The sequence below is a fragment of the Malurus melanocephalus genome, unplaced genomic scaffold (genome assembly GCF_030028575.1).
Source record: "Malurus melanocephalus ecotype Western Australia unplaced genomic scaffold, MMel_1.1 scaffold_748, whole genome shotgun sequence".
Taxonomy (NCBI): domain Eukaryota; kingdom Metazoa; phylum Chordata; class Aves; order Passeriformes; family Maluridae; genus Malurus; species Malurus melanocephalus.
The window spans coordinates 1-16,278 of NW_026623980.1; the positions used below are offsets into that span (position 1 = coordinate 1).

Here is a 16,278-nt window from a genome sequence, read left to right on the forward strand (position 1 = left end):
ACCCTGTTTGTGCAGATTAAATCCGTGCAGGCTCCGTCTTCCTTAGCACAAAGCAGGTTTTAGGAGAGTTTGGAGGCTTTTGGGTCTGAAATGAGGGGGAATGTCTGTCTTTAGCTCTGGGAAGAGTTTTACCCTGGCAGAAGCTGGCACTGAGAAGAATGTGTTGACTGAGCACATTTCACCAGAGTTGAGGTGGCTCTGGGAGCAGCTGAGGGGGTGGAGGCACTGCTTGTTCTTAAGGCTTGTGGGAGAGTTTATGGCATGAGCCTGTCCTGTGTCAGACTCCATTTCTGGCTCTGTGGGTGACACCAAAATAGGATTTGAAAATTCAACAGAAAACAAAAAAACCAAAGTTTCTGTGCAAAGGCTGCGAGTTCCTCGCTGTTTGCAGCAGAGAACTTTAAAATAAACTTAAAAATTGCAGCTGCCAAAGGTTGTGGAGCCACTTAAACTCTCAAWCACCTCTGCTGATGCAGGAATTGTGCAGCTGAGGCTTCTGGTTTGTTTTCAGCAGGGCTTCAGGCAACTGAGGATCCTGGTGGAGAACCGTGGGCGCGTCAATTATGGGCTGACCCTGAACGAGCAGAGGAAAGGTGGGTTTGCTTCTGTGCTCCCAAAGACTTGAAATGCTGTAGAACTCTCTGTGTGCTTTGCAYAGAGCCAGCTGAGGGCCCAGTCCAGCTCTGGTGGTGCTGGGCAGGACTGGGAGTTGGTGGGAAATGTGTTAAAAATGTTATTTCCCTCTGTCTGGAGTGATCAGAAAAGCAGCGGCTGCTCCRGGCCCTGCACAAAGGTTTATTTTATTTTATTTTATTTTAGGGTACAGCTAAACCCAAGGCTATCAGTGCATCTTGCTCTGCTCTGGGTTTCCTAGGTGATGCTCAGCTCCCCTTTCTCTCACTCTATGAGCACATTACTTCACAGGGAGGGAAGGAAAACACCTTTTTTAATCAGTATTTTTCCTCGGGGGGTTGATATTGGAGGATCACACAGTTTAAAAGCTCACACAGTGTCAGGAGGAGGGAATTGCATCCCCTTGAGCAGAATTGACTGAAATGCTCAGGCCTATCACACACAGTGGTKGAGCTGGAAGAGGGTGATTCTGTTTTAGTGGGGAACTATGTGCAAAATCCCTATAAAACAGAATAATGGAGTTGGACACGGGACTGGATTGATTTTATTTTATGCAGAGAAGTTGCATAAAGCCTCAGAACTGCTTAGGCAGCCTCAGGTGCTGTCCTGTGAGTAGGAGGCTGGATTAGGATCCAGGCTTTTCCTGCTGCAGGGAGAGCAACTTTAACAAAAGGGTGCTGAAGGTGAATGACTTATCAAGGAGCSTTATAAATCCTGGGGTGAAAAGCTCTGGAGCAGTGCCTGGCATCGATGCTGGCCCATGTTGTGTTTTGTTGTGCCTTTTAGAGAAGGGTTTGACTGTTTTTTAAAAATCTGTGCATGGTCAGCTCACTCAAAGCCAGCAATCYCATCACCCCTGCTCCCTGCTGGATGGGGTTTGAGGCCCTGGTGAGCTGAGGGAAAGGAGAGGCCAGAGTTCAGTAAYGCTCCCCACTCAGTCTGGATGAGCAATGGGACCATATGGACTCTAATTTCACTGCAGAACGTGGCTGYTTTCCATCTCCTGCTGTTCCACACAGTCAGACAGGAAAATCCATCAGCTTCAGCCGTTTCTCAACTCTTCATTACCCCCATTTCTCTTGCAGGCTTAATTGGTGATGTCTTCTTGAATAAAACCCCCTTGAGAAACTTCAAGATTTACAGTTTGGAGATGAAACCTGCCTTCATGAAAAGGTTGGTGGGATTTTAACTCTTTTTTYYYCYYTTTTTMTCGTTTAAACCACCTGTTTTCCAGCAGTTCAGTGTCTAATAGGGAGCAGCTAAATGAGGCAAGCTGAGGTAACAGTGAGGAGGTGGATTTTTCTTGCACTGAGAAGTTCCTTGCTGATACCTTTGCCTGAAATCATGCAGGAAATGGTGCCAGCTGATCCATACCATTATTTAGGGAAAAATCTAATCCCACTGTGCAGGATTTAAAGATTTCCTTGCAGCCTCTATTAGATCAGGTAGGTAAAAGCCAGGTTTACCCAAGGGGAGGATCCCCACACRCCCACATGTTGGAGAAATTTTGTGTCTTTCTGGAAATTACCAATCTGGCTGATATATTTAGCAATTCAGACTGGCAAGGGATGGATTAATTCTAGAAAGCTACTGATAGTGCATTAACAATCCAGATGGCTCYCTCTCTTTTATGTTGTTTTGCTTGAATTCAGGGAAGGAAATTTAGSAGGGGGATGTTGAGGAGCCTCTGTCAGCACATACAGAATATGTTTAAGGCAGCAGATGCCCTATGGACTCTGGCCACAATCCAGAGACACTCTTTTCAGTGATGTTTTTAATACCAGAAAGCAACTTATGTGCCTCCCCCAAGATATCACAGCTGCCCTGTTTTGTGTAGGAAGGAGAGAGAGGCAATGTTAAACTGAAATGGGTTTTAAAAGGAAAAAAGTCCACATTCTGAAATGTCTAAGGATGATTTTGCTGAGGGGCTACCTGAAGGATTCTTRTTGATGGGGTAGCTCACAGCCTTTTGGGCTGCAGGGTGTCAGAGGAATATTTCCAGCGAGGAGCATTAAAGCCAGCGAGCTGCCATGGCCAAACAAAAGCAGGATTAGTCACCAGTACCCTCAGCTCCTGGCTGCTGACCAGCAGCASCACACACAATCAGCTCCCAGTCCCCTGGGGGAGGAGGGAGAGGAGTGTTGTGAAAGGAACTGTCACAGCTTTCAGTTGAATAATTCAGCAGCAGTCAGGCTGCACTGGATCAATAACTTCCCTGAGTCCAAGAGCTGCAGTTTGTGAGGGTTGGAGAGAACATGTTCTGACAGAAGCTCAAGGCTTCCGTGGCRTTCTACACTCCTGATTTCCTCTTGTGTTTGTGCCCTGCTCCCAAATTGTTGCCACAGGTAAGAGATAATGTCAGCTTTCCCCTAATTACTGCAAACGTGCAGGGATGTGTTTGTGTTCCTCGACAGGAGCAGTGGCAGCAATGTTTGAATCCTGTCAGTTCTGCAGTTTCCTTCAGCAAACCACAGACATTTAAAGCACCCTGGCAGGTCTGAGGGATCCAAYGTGAAGCAGAGCTTTTATCACAGAATCCCAGAATGGTTTGGGTTGGAAGGGACCTTAAAGCTCATCTCATCCATGGGCAGGGACACTTCCACTGTCCCAGGGTGCTCCAAACCCCATCCAGCCTGGCCTTGGACACTKCCAGRGATTCAGGGGCASCCACAGCTTCTCTGGRCACCCTSTGCCAGGGCCTCCCCACCTCACAGGAAATAATTTTTCATGAATATCCAATCCAAACCATCTCTCTTCCACTCTGAATCCTTTCCCCCTTGTCCTGTCACCACMCCTGTGAGGCACAGGAGGCAGTGACAGCCCCAGGTCTCTCCTCTTGTCCCCCAGCTTGGTCCAGGGGGATGTGGATGCTGAAGGCAGAGCAGGTGGCCCCCTCCTCTCCCCTCYCCTCCCYGTGTGACYTKTGCTGTCCCTCTGTTGCAGCCTGCAGCGTGTGTCTGGCTGGAGCACAGTCCCAGATTATTTCGTGGGGCCGGCGTTTTTCCGAGGGAGGCTGTGGATAGAGCACCAGCCACAGGACACCTTCCTCAAGCTACAGGCAAGTCCTGCTTCTTCTTAGCCAACATTTTAAAAAAGCTGCTTAGAGAGACACCTGTGCAACAGTTCTGCAGTCTCCCTCTGCCTCAGGGAATTATTTAGGCTGAGAAATTCTCCTCCAGGTCATTCTGTTCAGTCTGGAGAGGTCCTGATGAGAAAACACGTGTAGTACTGACCCTGCAGAACTGCCATTGACCACCTCAGTCTTTTTTTTATTGGCATACAAATGGTGGTTTCTAGTTGCAGAGGAGTAATGGGCACAGAAAATAAAGGAGGCCCTTGTTTTATCCCTGTGACATGGAAAGAGTCACTTCTTTGTGGCCATGGCATGGAGTTAGCATTCCTGGCATCCTTCTGAGGGAGATTGCTGCTTCTGCACAGGACTTGAGATGAGATTTTATTTTTATTATTTATTATTAAACTTCCTCCTCTGATTTCCCTCCCTCAGAGCCAAGACTTGTGCCCATCCTTATTTTCCTGCTCACTTTCCCATTTATTAGGAAAATTATATTTGTTGTAAATCTGGTCAGCCAGCAGTAATTCAGTATTTCTGTCCCCTGGGAAAGAGGCGAGGGCAGATATTAACTGCTTGGGAAGGAATAAAGTCCTGATTGTTCAAAGGGGTGGAATTTCCTGTACAAGCACAAATCACAAATTGCACATTTTCAAAAATGCTTTATCCTTTTAATTAGTACATTAAGGGTAACTCCTGTTCAACAGGGCTTGTTTAAATGTTCCTGGCTGCAGGGATTTGCACGGGGAAAGCAAGCAGAAAASCTGCAGAAAGTGGCTGGGAAGGATGCAAGTGTGAAAGCAGATTTGGATTCCTGTGGGGAATCCATGAGGCAGCAGAGCTGTGTCAGTAATTCCGTGTTCTGCCTTGGTTCCAGGGCTGGGAAAAAGGAGTGGTGTTTGTCAATGGTCAGAACCTGGGAAGATACTGGAAAATTGGACCTCAGGAGACGCTTTACCTTCCTGGGCCCTGGCTCCGGAGAGGGGGCAACGAGGTGAGAGGCTCTGCTGGGGTTGCTCTTTGCCTGTGGGTGCTGTTAAAGATCCATGTCCCAAAGAGCAGACATGCACAGGACATTAATGACCCTTCCTGAGCTGGAAGCAGAGCAATGGAGGGGAAGGAGCTGTGAGAGTTAGGGAAGGTGCTGCCCTCTGACTCTGGCTCTGACAGCCATGAAGGGGGACAGGGATGGCAGTGAACTTCAGAGCTCTGCCTCGAGTTGGGAATCCAAACCACCCTGACATGATGCTGCTTCATTTGTGCCCCACAGAGGCTCAGCCACTGCTCAGGGCTGATCTGTGTAAATGAGGCTTCCTTCCCTGCTGGCAGCACTTGCCTTCTCCTCCTAAAAACACAGAAAGGGGTTTGTCAAAGGGGTTTTGTCTCTCCCTGTGCTGTGCAGATCGTCATCTTCGAGGAGCGCACGGCGGGGCGGATCATCCAGTCCGTGGACATCCCTTACCTCGGCCGGACCCAGTACGTGGACTGAGGAGAGCTGGGTGCCCACCTTTGGCTCCTCCTGAATACTCCTGGTTGCATGTCTGGGGATGTGATGGCTCAGCACTCGGGCACGCTCATCTCCACCAGAGCCAGGTGAAGGATTTGCCCTCTGGCTGCGAGTTCAGAGGAGAGGCYGGGCCCTGGAAGGAGCAGGGCCGTTGTTCCATGGATGGATGGATGCAGCAGCTCATCTCCCTGGACTACTGAGGCTCCCCAGCCCCGATGGCTGCGCATGTTCTGCACCATCTGGTGGATGTGGGGGAGTAAAAAGGTGCTGGAGGCAGGTGAGAGAGAGAGAGAGAGAAAGGATTGAAGCCATCTGAACGGAAAGCTGAGCTCAGCTTTCCAGGGACTTTCCAAATGTCCTCCTGGTTTTTATAATTAGGTAGGGAGAAAATAGTTGGTGAACATGTGAATAATCAGGTGTGGAAAACCATTTTGGTGTGCTCTGAGGCAGATGGTAGCCAGTCTTTCTTCAAAGAGGCCATTATGTGTTCCCCTGTTGGAAGCCAAAGTGGTTGTCAAAGGACTTTTAATTTCAGTTTGTTTTTTTTCCACTAAGTTTTACTATGGAGGTTGTCTCTCTCTCGAAAGGGAAAAAAAAAACCGTTTTAAAAAGTGAAATGTGTTTTCTCCTCTGTCAAATGGATCGTTATGTTTCAGGTAAGGCAGGAATGAGAATTTCCAAGGAGGAAAAAGGAACAAATGAGTCTTCCAATCCTCTCTCCACCCGTGCTCACATTGGGAAGCACCTGAAGATGAAATTCCCCCTTGGAAAAGGAGCAGGGATCAGATTTCAGCTGGGATAGAAGCCAAGTGGGAAAACTCATCCCTGCTTTCCCCTTAAAGCTGCTGTGGGATGTTGAGTCCTGCTTTCTTTTTGCTTTTTGTCCMTCTAAGCAGAAACTGGGGATTTAGGTAAACGTGACATTCTTTTAACTCCCCAGCTCCAAGGCACAGAGGAGCTGCAGCCTCCTTGGGGAGAGGAAGAGATCAAACTCAAACTGTGAATCCTTCAGAACCTCCAAGGATTCGCTGCTTTCTGTGCCAGTARCAGGATTCAGGCTCTGAGAGAAACACCAAACTGTGTCTGGAAGGGAGGTGCAGGGTATTCTGGCTCTTAGAAACCATCATTTTATTTAACAAATTTAAATACAGTTTGTTTAAAACTGAGAACAGACAGTGCAGCTGGAACACGCTCCATCCTGGCCAGGCCTGGGCATGACTATTTCTGCCACCCAGGGCACATCTGGGAAASCTGAAAAGGCCCAGGATCCTGTGACCAGAGCAAATGTGTTCAGGACTCCATCCTTTGCATTTTTCTGAGAGTTATTTCCTTCCAAGGAGGGAAGGTTGGAACCCAGCAGGGACTGGAATTCAGATTAGTGAACCAAAACATGCAGCTCAGAGAGGACAGCAGCTGGAAACTATTTCAATGCTATGAAAACTTGGTAGTCCTTGAAAAAATGTCTCTTTCCACTGTAGGGTTTGCAGACTGAAGGGAACTTAGAAGGCCAGCACAGTAACAGAATAAATCTACTTGAGTGCAGAGTTTTAATCCAAGGTAACAATACCTGTTYCCACAGCAGCATCCAATACTTTCTATCCAAGTAGTGCTTCAGCCATTGCATCTAAAAGGAACATTTTTGTAAAGGCTTCTGTGGCTGGGAACTAAAGAATGCAACTTTTCCCCAATGGTTCTGATATACAGTGGGAGAAAATAACTTACAAAAAATATTTTCCTTTGAAATCTCAAGAAATGCACAMTGTCATTAGTCCGAGGGGAGACTTCTGCACCGTGAAGCCAACGATCGAACCCAGAGCATTTTAATAGTTCTACATGTTAGGGCTAAAAATAACCAAGTCTATTGCAGGATTACATTTTTCCCGCAGTTCAAAGGTAAAATTGTGCTTCAGACCTTTTTGAAAGAATTGGGACAGCGGGGGGGGTGATCAAAGGTTTGACAATGTTTATGAGCGGGGAGGGGATTTTAGGGGTTTTGGCAGGGGAGAAGAGGCCTGTACCTCAGTTTTTATCTCAGCAAGTTTGTCAGTCTCAAACAGAGTCACCCATAGCAGCAGCACCCAAGTGCCACTCCTGCTCTGCTCAGTCTGTGTCTCACTGAGGAGCAAAGCCCAGGATCCCCTTCCCAAGGGTGCTGCTCTCTCCATCAGAGGTGACTGGGAACTGCTCCAGCACTGGCTTTTTATRCCAGGGGGGTGAAAAAGGGGCTGGGGCTGAAGGATACATTCCAGTCAAATGGGAAATGCACTAAAATCACCTCTRAGCATCCATTCCCTAGTTTGAAGCAGTTTTATTTTTGCAGAGTGGAATTTTGCCTTTATGTAGRAGCACCCTGCAGAGAATCCCACACCTACAGCTCACAGGAATCAAATTCGGGCTAAATAGGACCAAATCTGAGTGGATGTTATAGTGTATGGCCCCAACAATCTCGTTAAACCTCATTTCCAATTAYTTCAACATTTTTAGATAACCCCATGCTGGAAACAGGATTCCATCCAGGATCAGGGGAATGAACAGCTCCCTGATCCTGCCCCTCCATCCCACTCTGGGGACATCCCTCAGGGGTTTTATAAGAAAKATGGGACAACCTTTTAGCTGGGATAGGAYRAGGGTTGATGGTTTTAAACTAAAAGAGGATAGATTAGCCATAAGGGTGKTTTTTTATAATGCAGCACTGGCACAGGTTGCCCARAGAGGTGGGAGATGCCCCATCCCTGGGAATATTCAAGGCCAGGAGCAGCCTGGTCCAGCTGAAGRTGTCCCTGCCCATGGYAGGGGGTTGGACTCGATGACCTTTGAAGTCCCTTCCATCCCCCAACTCTGCTGTGATTCTATGAACAGAGAGGAATGTCAGGATGGCCCCCAAACGGTGAAACTGAGGAAGGAAAAGGAGCGGGRATACAGAGAACGGTGATGCTGAACGGGTTTGTTCTGACCTGCCTCGCTTTCCCCCCTCCCCCAAACCCTTCCCTTYTTGTGCAGCGTAACAAACACCGATTAAAGTAGGTTTAGAATTAAGGGCTAAGGTGCCATCTCGGAAGGCAGCCGTCCCCTCCACGGCCGGAGAGCTGCTCAGGCTGGCCATAAGGTTCGTGTGTCTCAGGGAAAACCGGTCCCTCGGGGCAAAACCGGTCCCTCGGGGGCAAAACCAGTCCCCGGGGCCATCAGCCGTGGTTCTCACCCTCTCCTCCCGGTGCTGGCAAGCATCCCCTCCTGACGCAGCCCCGTCCCGCCGGGGCTCCAGCGCAGCCAGCCCGCCGGGCGCTTCTCCCAGACGGAGCATCCGCGCCGGGAGCTCGCAGTCCTGGCGTTTCTGTGCTTTTTTATCTCCACCTCCGGAGCGTCTGCTTGTGCTCCGAGTCCAGGAGGAAGGGCAGGGGATCCGGGGAGTTTATGGATGCGGTGTCGCTTGGTTTCACAAGGCTAAAACTCGTGGAAGTCAGCGGAGGTGCTGGCTCCCGCCTGGCCGGCCGGGTGGATGCTGCGGAGAGGAGCCTTGCGGGCTGTGCGTGAAGAAATCTCCTGCAACAGAGACGAGAGCAGCGTGTGTGTCACCCCTCTGCCTGGCTGCACCCCAAAGCCCTGTCCCACTGCAGATCCCGGGGGCTGGGCTGGGGGAGCAGCGCTGGGACAGCTCTGGAGAGCTCCAGCCCCTCTACAATGCTTTTCCATGGCACAGAGAACGTGGTGGTGCAGGCTCTGTCGTGYTTCCTGCAGGGAATGGGGCATAAGGGAGCTCACTGCTGGTAAAAATTCACCACTGCTGAGCAAATCTACCCCTTCCTGCTCTTGCTTCTCAGAATTCAGGAGCAGCAGCCTCCTCTCCTTCCAGGCCTGGTTCTGCACTCCYGTGAATGGGAGTTGTGCATTTATTTTTTTTGCTCCCCAGGCTGGGTGCAGATACGAGTGAGTAGCTCATCCTTCACTGCTGCAAACCCTCTGCAGAAATACCCAGGGCMTGCACAAATACAAGTCAGCCATCAGCGGGTGTGTTCTTTCCTCCTTTCCACTGGAACGGACACCCCACGCTCTCCTCAGGCAAACCAACACCTCAGGTGGGGTTCAATCCACACCTTCCCATACTCATCACTGCCTCTGTGTGGTTTCAGAGTAGCTATAAATCAAATTAAAAATCCTTTTGCTAATACTGTTTTAGCTTTCCTCAGGTGTTTGCAGGTTTCAATGCTATTCTTTAGTTATATTAGACAGTTAATAATAAGGCAACTTCTGTTAAACTACTCCCTGCATTTCTCCYGCTCAGCTCTCACCAGGTTTTGAGCATTTTATCTTAATCTCTCTTTTTTTGAAGTTAATCTATTTTTAACTCATGGTCTTGAGAAGTTTAGCACTAAGGGAAGGTCAGAGTGGTGAAAAATGGAATGAAAAAGCACTTTTAAAAGAGCTTTTATCTCTTCCCTGCCATTGTGGAGCTTCTCAGCGCTGTTGGAAACATGTGCTCTTACCCGGTGTTGGTCTCCGTTCAGCCACGCACACTCAGATTTCCACATTGGGATCTGTGAATCCTTTCTTGCCCTCGTTCACCAGCACAGGCTTTTCCGTCCTCGTGTGCCAGACTAAAATCTGAAGGAGGCAGCAGGAGTCATTATCTGCACCTCTGCAGCACTCTTAACAAATATTCCTGCACATTAAACCAACAGTGCAATTTAACCATCCGCCCTGGAGCCTAATGGTGCATCCACCGCCCACAGGGGCTTTGCATAAACCTTCCTTTAGGCAGAGCTGCTGCTCTGCAGAGTGCACAGTGCACAGGAATTACCCATTTCTCAGAGTGCTGTCGTGGGACATTACCCTGCTCCTTCCAGCAGTTTTCCAGCAGCTCCTCCAAAGGCTCATCAGCCTCCCAATGGGCTGAGGCAGCTCCCTCCCAGCCAGGGAATCACATCCCTGCTTCCCCACAGAGCCACTCCCKGGCTCTGCCTCTTGGTTATCATCACCTCACACCCTGGGCTGGTGGAGCCACTCGGAGGGGAAATGGAAATTCCTGACGTTCAGGACCAAATTGTGAGGGACCCTCTCTTCCCGTCACCACCCCTGCCTGTGGTTGGAAATGCAAATGGAATTTTTCAGCAGTTCCCTGAAGATCCATTACGGAACAGAAGACACCAGCCTGCCCCCTGAAATCGGGATCACTTATTTTTTCACTTCTAAATTCTTTCCAGAGCCTAAAAAGCCAGGAGAGCATCACGGAGCTGGGAAGGACTTGCTGCTGCTGCTGCTGCAGTGCTGTTGCAGCCTCTGCTGCCTCAGAGCTGCTGATGCAGGAGCTGCTTCCAGAATCCTCCCTTCTTCCCACACACCCTCTCATAACCCAGCATCACCCCACAGACCCCCTCAAACCCCTCTCCCCAATCCCTTGGGAATGCTGGCCCCACACTGTCATCCCCTATTCTGTACCAGGTATTAAAACCCCTCTCCAACTTGCTTAAAACAGAACTGAAGCTCCTCCTAAAAGCTTCCYTCGGTCTTGGCAGCAAAGTTGCACAGAGATCAACATCTGTGGAGGAGAACTGGCAGAATCTGAGGTGGTTGAGTATTTCAGGGGGGCTATTATAGGAAATTGTTTCTACTCGCTGTGCTCAGACGGTTCTGGAAGCTGCTTAAAATACTCTCCCCTCACCAGACTCAATTACACTCATTGCCTTCCCCTAGAACCCGCAGCTTTATCCTCTCCCAGCAGCATTCCTGCTTCCCTTCACCTGTGCCTCGCTGTTTCCCACCTCGTGGGGGTTTCCCTCCGGTTGCCATGGCAATCCCTGCACACCGAATCCCGAAAAAAACCCACTTCCACCCAGAGCCTGCCTTTGTCAAAAACGAGGGCACGTTGTGGTTCTGAAGGATGAACAAAGCCCTTTTCAAAGCCTCCAGGTTCAAGAGCAGCACCTTCCCCCACCTTCCCCAGGAGCTTGTTTGACCAAATTTGTCTCTGATGCGAGCAGTCACCTCCTGCGTSGAGCTTAAATCTCTGCTAATACTGGAGCAGTCCAGACCAACTGCTGGCTGGAGTGGGTCCAAAAATCCATTTCATCACCTCCACAACCACTTCAGAGCCCACTCATCAAAGCCACCCTTGGTTCCAGCCCGGCAATGCTGCAATTACTGCGCTGCTTCCCGGGGAGAAGGGAAACCAAGCGGGGCTCAGGAGCGGCTCARGGCTCTGCAGGGACAGCTCCAGCAGCAGAATGGACAAAGCAGGAGCTGGAGGGATCCTGCAGCCAGTCCTGCTCTCCAGGAGAGCCCTTGGCACTGCTGACAAGCCCTGCTGGTGGCCAGGGACTCGCTCACAGCAGCTCTGACYGCCCTCTCCACGGGCAGAGGGCCACAGCCACACATCAGCAGTGCTTTCCTTCAACTGCATCCCACTTCTGTGCCCTTACAGCCCAATGCCAAAAAAAGACAGATTAAATGAGCTACAATGGAGCCATTTCCAGAGTTTGCAGCTCGATACAGCAGCTTTTACCATTTCTCATGCTGTGCTCTTTAACGTGGGAGGTAGATCACCATTTACAGAAACATTTGCTTTTCCTTTCAGCCAGCACTTGTTTTTTTTCAACAAGCAACGTGTTTTATGCCTCAGGGAAGCTCTGGCTCTCTCACAAGAGACCAAACAGCGAGGGGGACCAAGTATCTGACTTTTTCTGAGCTGTGGTTTCATACAGGTCATCTGAGGGATGCCCTTTTTAAAATGCTGCTGCAAAACCCTTCCATTTCCAGCCCTGCCATTCRGAGTCACGGGACTCAAAACAGATCTGTGAGATTGCAAGGAGTCATCTCCACAGCAGAACAATTCACTGTCCCCCAACAGAAGATGAAAAAAGCAAACAGGAGAGTTTGACCAGCACTGGGAGGGTTTCCAGCACACAGACCCTTCCAAGAGAGATTCAGGAATTGTTGTTTGAAACAGAGACCACAGAATGGGAAGGGAAAGARACACCAGGCTCAAAGGGCAGGTTTGCTCCTCATTGTCCAGACCGGCAACAAAATATTCCCCTGATGTGGCATTAATTGTGGCCACAGCCCCCTGTCTCTTCTTTAAAGATCCCTGGTTGAGCTCACTGGTGCCTTGCCTTGTCCCCCACTGCCATCAGCCTCATGGAAATGGCAAATCCCAGACCTCTCTCCTGTGCCAATGGATTGAAGAGAGGATGGATTGGTTTGGAGCTGTGGGGGAATGCACAAACAGCAGAACTCCAAATACACAGAACTCTTGCAAAGCCTTGTTTCCTCACAGCTCCAGGATAAACCAATCCTTCCCTCCTGATTAGGAGGGATAGCTTTCACCTCAGTAATTAATACCAACTTTCTTTACTTTCTCCTTCATTTTGGGCARTTCCCAAATCCAAGAAAATAAGCAGGATATGTGTCCTTTGCCCTAATCTTGAGCTTTTTGCAGGAGTGTGTGTTTGTGGGCTGAATTCTGATCAATATTACCAGCAGCACTGCACGCAGGGAAGGCAGCATTTTTGGAGAACAGATGTCTGTGCTTATCTTACACATTCCTCTGATCCCCCCTTAATGACTCCCTCTAAGCACATCATCATTTTTAATGTAAATCTCCCTGCAAAGCAGGTGTGGGGTTGTGTTTAACAGAATCAGAGCATGACAAGYGCTGGGAGCACAGGAGAGACAGAGAGAGGAGCTTGGAGTTTGATCTCAGGGTGAGAGGACTCCAAACCAGAGCTGCTCCTTCTCTGCTGCTGCTCCTGCTGGACTGGGTGAGTGAAAGCAGGAATGGAGCCCCACAGGGATGGAAAGGCAGAGCCTAACCTGCAGAGCTGCAGTCGGAGATCTCCAGGAGCACATTCAGCTCACAAGGATCCCTGTGAGCTCTCCCCAGCCCAGACAAGAAAAGAATCCCAGTCTGCTCCCAACGCTGGGCAGCAATCCCTGCTCCTCCTACTCTCCTGGGTCACAGCCCTGTCTGTCTCCATCACTGTTTGTTTCCTCCTGCCTGGAAACAACATTTTCCTTCCTACCTATCCTCCAGGACTGTCATTTTCCACCCCCAGCCCTTCTTTCCAGCAGTTATTTATTTACAGGAGGGACAATCCACCAGAGACCGAACAACTGGCTACAGAATAAACACTCCTAATCCTCTGAGCACCAGGCTAAAAGCAGCCTGTCCATCTCTCCTGGCTGTTGGAAACGCATTTATTTCCTCACAGAGCCCAGGAACAGGGATCTAATTTTAATCCAATCTCTTTCCCCACCCTTGGGAGGCTGGYTGTGGTATTTGTGCCAGTGCTGGACAGCCATCACCACAGACATGGGGATTCAAAAAGGAGGCACAGCAGGTGTCAGATAAAACCCAAATTTGCTCCTTCCCCATGGCTCCTCTCTCCTTATTCCTGGGTTCCTTGCAAAGAACATTGAGATCCCTGTTTTTTTCCATGACTGGGGCATGTGAAGCAATGCACATGGAAATCAGGCAAAGGGTATTTGGTCACATTCTTTCCTATCCCAAAAAGGGACAGAGATCCAGATCCAACACTGGGGCTGCTGGCAGCAACAACTTATTTGCAATAAAAGGATAATCCTGTTGGGGTAATTAGGCAATAAAGGCTCTCTAGATCAGACTGGCTGATGTGAGGGTGCTACATGGGGGTCTCTGCTCTCAGAGGGACCCCTACCACTCCTCCAGTGTTCAGGGAACCCACCCAGAAAGCCTCAAAGCCCTTGTCAAGGTTGTGATTGATGCCTGTCACACTAACCAGCTTTGTCTCTGGTGTCTCCCACGCTCCCCTGTCATCCCAGACAGATCCATCTCTCATCTCAGACCAGAAATTCCTCAGGAGAAGAGCCATCAGTGTGCTCTGGGTTATTTAGCACACGGGGTCCTGCTCCAGGACCCGGCAATGTGCACAGTCAGTATTTATCAGTCAGCTGACAGCAGTGATTCCCCCAAATGGAGCTTCTAGGAAGCCTCCTGGAGCTCAGAGCAACATCCCAGGCATTAAATATTTCTATATTATCCTGACACAGAAATATCCAGGTTTTTGCGGGCACCTACAGCACAGATATTGCACAGATCTCAGGAGGGAGAAGACAACTCGGCAGCGAGGCAGTGACTGTGGGAGCAGCCAGGAAAGGCTGGTGTGGCTGTTCCTCCTTTGTTACAGCTCACATGGCCCCCAGCATTCAAACCCCCCCAGAAATTCACATTACATAACTGATGTGCATTTCACCCCTGGAATTCCCTGCTCCAGGGCACCAACGAGGCCACAGGGAAGCCCACCTTGACAATAATATTTTTTAGAGGTCATGTAAGGAAAAACAACAGTTACAGGGGAGAGAAGACTCCGTGTTTCAAGGCTTATGGCAACTATTAGAAGCCAAAACAGATAAACGCCCTCCACACATTTTAGTGCATAAATCACCCATTCCCAGCTTCCTTGAAATGGGGAATGCAGAGGAGCAGCCTGGAGAAGACTGAGGGGCCGTGTCATAGATGTCACAGCTTCCAKACAAGGGGCAGCGGAGGGGCAGGCAGTGGTCACTATGGTGGGCAGGGACAGGGAAGGTTTAGTTTGGAGATCAGGAAAAGGTTGGAGTGGCTGGAGCTGGGCCAAGGCAGGGTTAGGTTGGATATGAGGGAAAGGTTGGAGTGGCTGGAGCTGGGCCAGGGCAGGGTTAGGTTGGATATGAGGGAAAGGTTCTTCTGTCCCCAGAGGGTGCAGGGAATGGTCCCGACCCTGAAGGTGCCAGAGCTCCAGGAACATTGGGACAGCGCTGCCAGGGATGCACAGGAAGGGAAATTGTTGTGGCACTGGATGATCCTTCCCCCTCAGGATATTCCATGATTCCAAGGAATGACAGAACAACAGGGCTGGCTGCGATCTCTCCCCCCAGCCCCTCAGAACCCCCACACGAGGAGGGGCCGTACCTTGGTGCAGTTGGCAGCCTTGGGCTCGAGGTCGCTGAGGGTGACGAGCTCGCGGAGCAGGCTGCTCTCCTGGTAGCCGCCCTTGACGCCGCGCAGTTTGAAGTAGGCCTGGGAGCGCTGCAGGATGAGGCGCAGGTTGACGGCGAACCCCGCCATGTCGATGGCGAAGGGGCGGTGAGGGTCGAACACGGTTTTCCAGCCGTACACCTTCCCCGCCGCGTTCACCTTGGGCGCCTCGTAGCGCAGCCCGCCCACAAAGGCCACCGGCCACACCGACACCTTCCTGGTGCTGCGCATCTGTGGGGGCACACCAGGCCTTAGGATTTTAAATTCTACATTTTTAAATTTTAGATTTTATATTTCCATGTCTCTGGAACCCTGGGATTCTCCAGTGTTTAACTCCAGACTGCACAGACAGTGCTGAGCTCCTGCTCTCCCATTTTTACACAAAACAATTCCTCTGCAGCCCCAAACTCAAGGACACCTCCCTGGGCCAGGCCCCAAGAGATGGAAACAACAGAGAATTGGGGGAGCCAAGTTGGAGTTTTTGACTGCATTGGCTGCAGCTGCAATTGGAGGATTCAGCAAATCCCGATGTGCAAATGGACAAAAGTGAGAAAGGGTGAAAAAGCCGTGAGCCATTGTCCATTGTGGGTGCAGCCCCTGGCTGGGCTGGGACTGCCCTGAATGGCCCTGAAGGCCCTGCAGTAACAGAACTGCTTTGGATTCTCTCAATTCTGTCTGGACTCTGGTTTAGGTAACCCCAATAAGTCATCACACAGACTGGGCCATGGTGGCCACATGGATCCTCCCCCTCTTGCTCCAACCAGCCCCTGGCAGAACTTTTCCTGGGATCCAGTGTCCCTGAACAATGTCCAACTGGAACCAACAACCTGCCCCCCAGCCCAAGCAGTTCCACCCCAAGGCAGTGCCTCAGCAGCTCAGAYCTCACCACTCACCTGGAAAAGTCACCTCCACTCCCCCCAGAGCTGGAGAAGGGAAGTGATTTGGGAAGTGCCAGCTAACAACAGCAGTGGCCATGAACCAAGCAGGGCTCGGCATTGAAAACAAAGCTGCCAGGAAGGAAACACCTCTGGGATTTATGAGTGGGGTTTTTGTCCAGCTGTCGGGATCCACATGAGCAAATCA

The 16,278-nt window shown here is 50.2% G+C and overlaps 2 protein-coding genes across 3 annotated transcripts in view; one reads left to right on the forward strand and one right to left on the reverse strand.

Annotated features, from left to right (window-relative positions):
* Window positions 1-476: 476 nt before the first annotated feature.
* Window positions 477-5,510, forward strand: LOC130584687 (beta-galactosidase-1-like protein 2; the record flags this gene model as incomplete). The annotated part of the gene is made up of 5 exons (XM_057384811.1): window positions 477-593; window positions 1,719-1,806; window positions 3,577-3,691; window positions 4,581-4,697; window positions 5,106-5,510. Coding segments are annotated over 5 exons (524 nt in total), but the record flags the coding sequence as incomplete, so codon positions are not given.
* A 411-nt stretch (window positions 5,511-5,921) lies between these two features.
* B3GAT1 (beta-1,3-glucuronyltransferase 1) overlaps window positions 5,922-16,278 on the reverse strand; it is a 16,361-nt gene continuing 6,004 nt past the window's right edge. For both annotated transcript variants that reach the window (XM_057384812.1, XM_057384813.1), the window contains exons 3-5: window positions 15,130-15,426; window positions 9,692-9,809; window positions 5,922-8,750 (exon numbers count right to left, since the gene is read on the reverse strand). In XM_057384812.1, coding sequence (XP_057240795.1) covers window positions 9,723-9,809; window positions 15,130-15,426 — 384 coding nt within the window. In that variant the 3' untranslated portion in view covers window positions 5,922-8,750; window positions 9,692-9,722. The remainder of the gene's footprint in view (window positions 8,751-9,691; window positions 9,810-15,129; window positions 15,427-16,278) is intronic.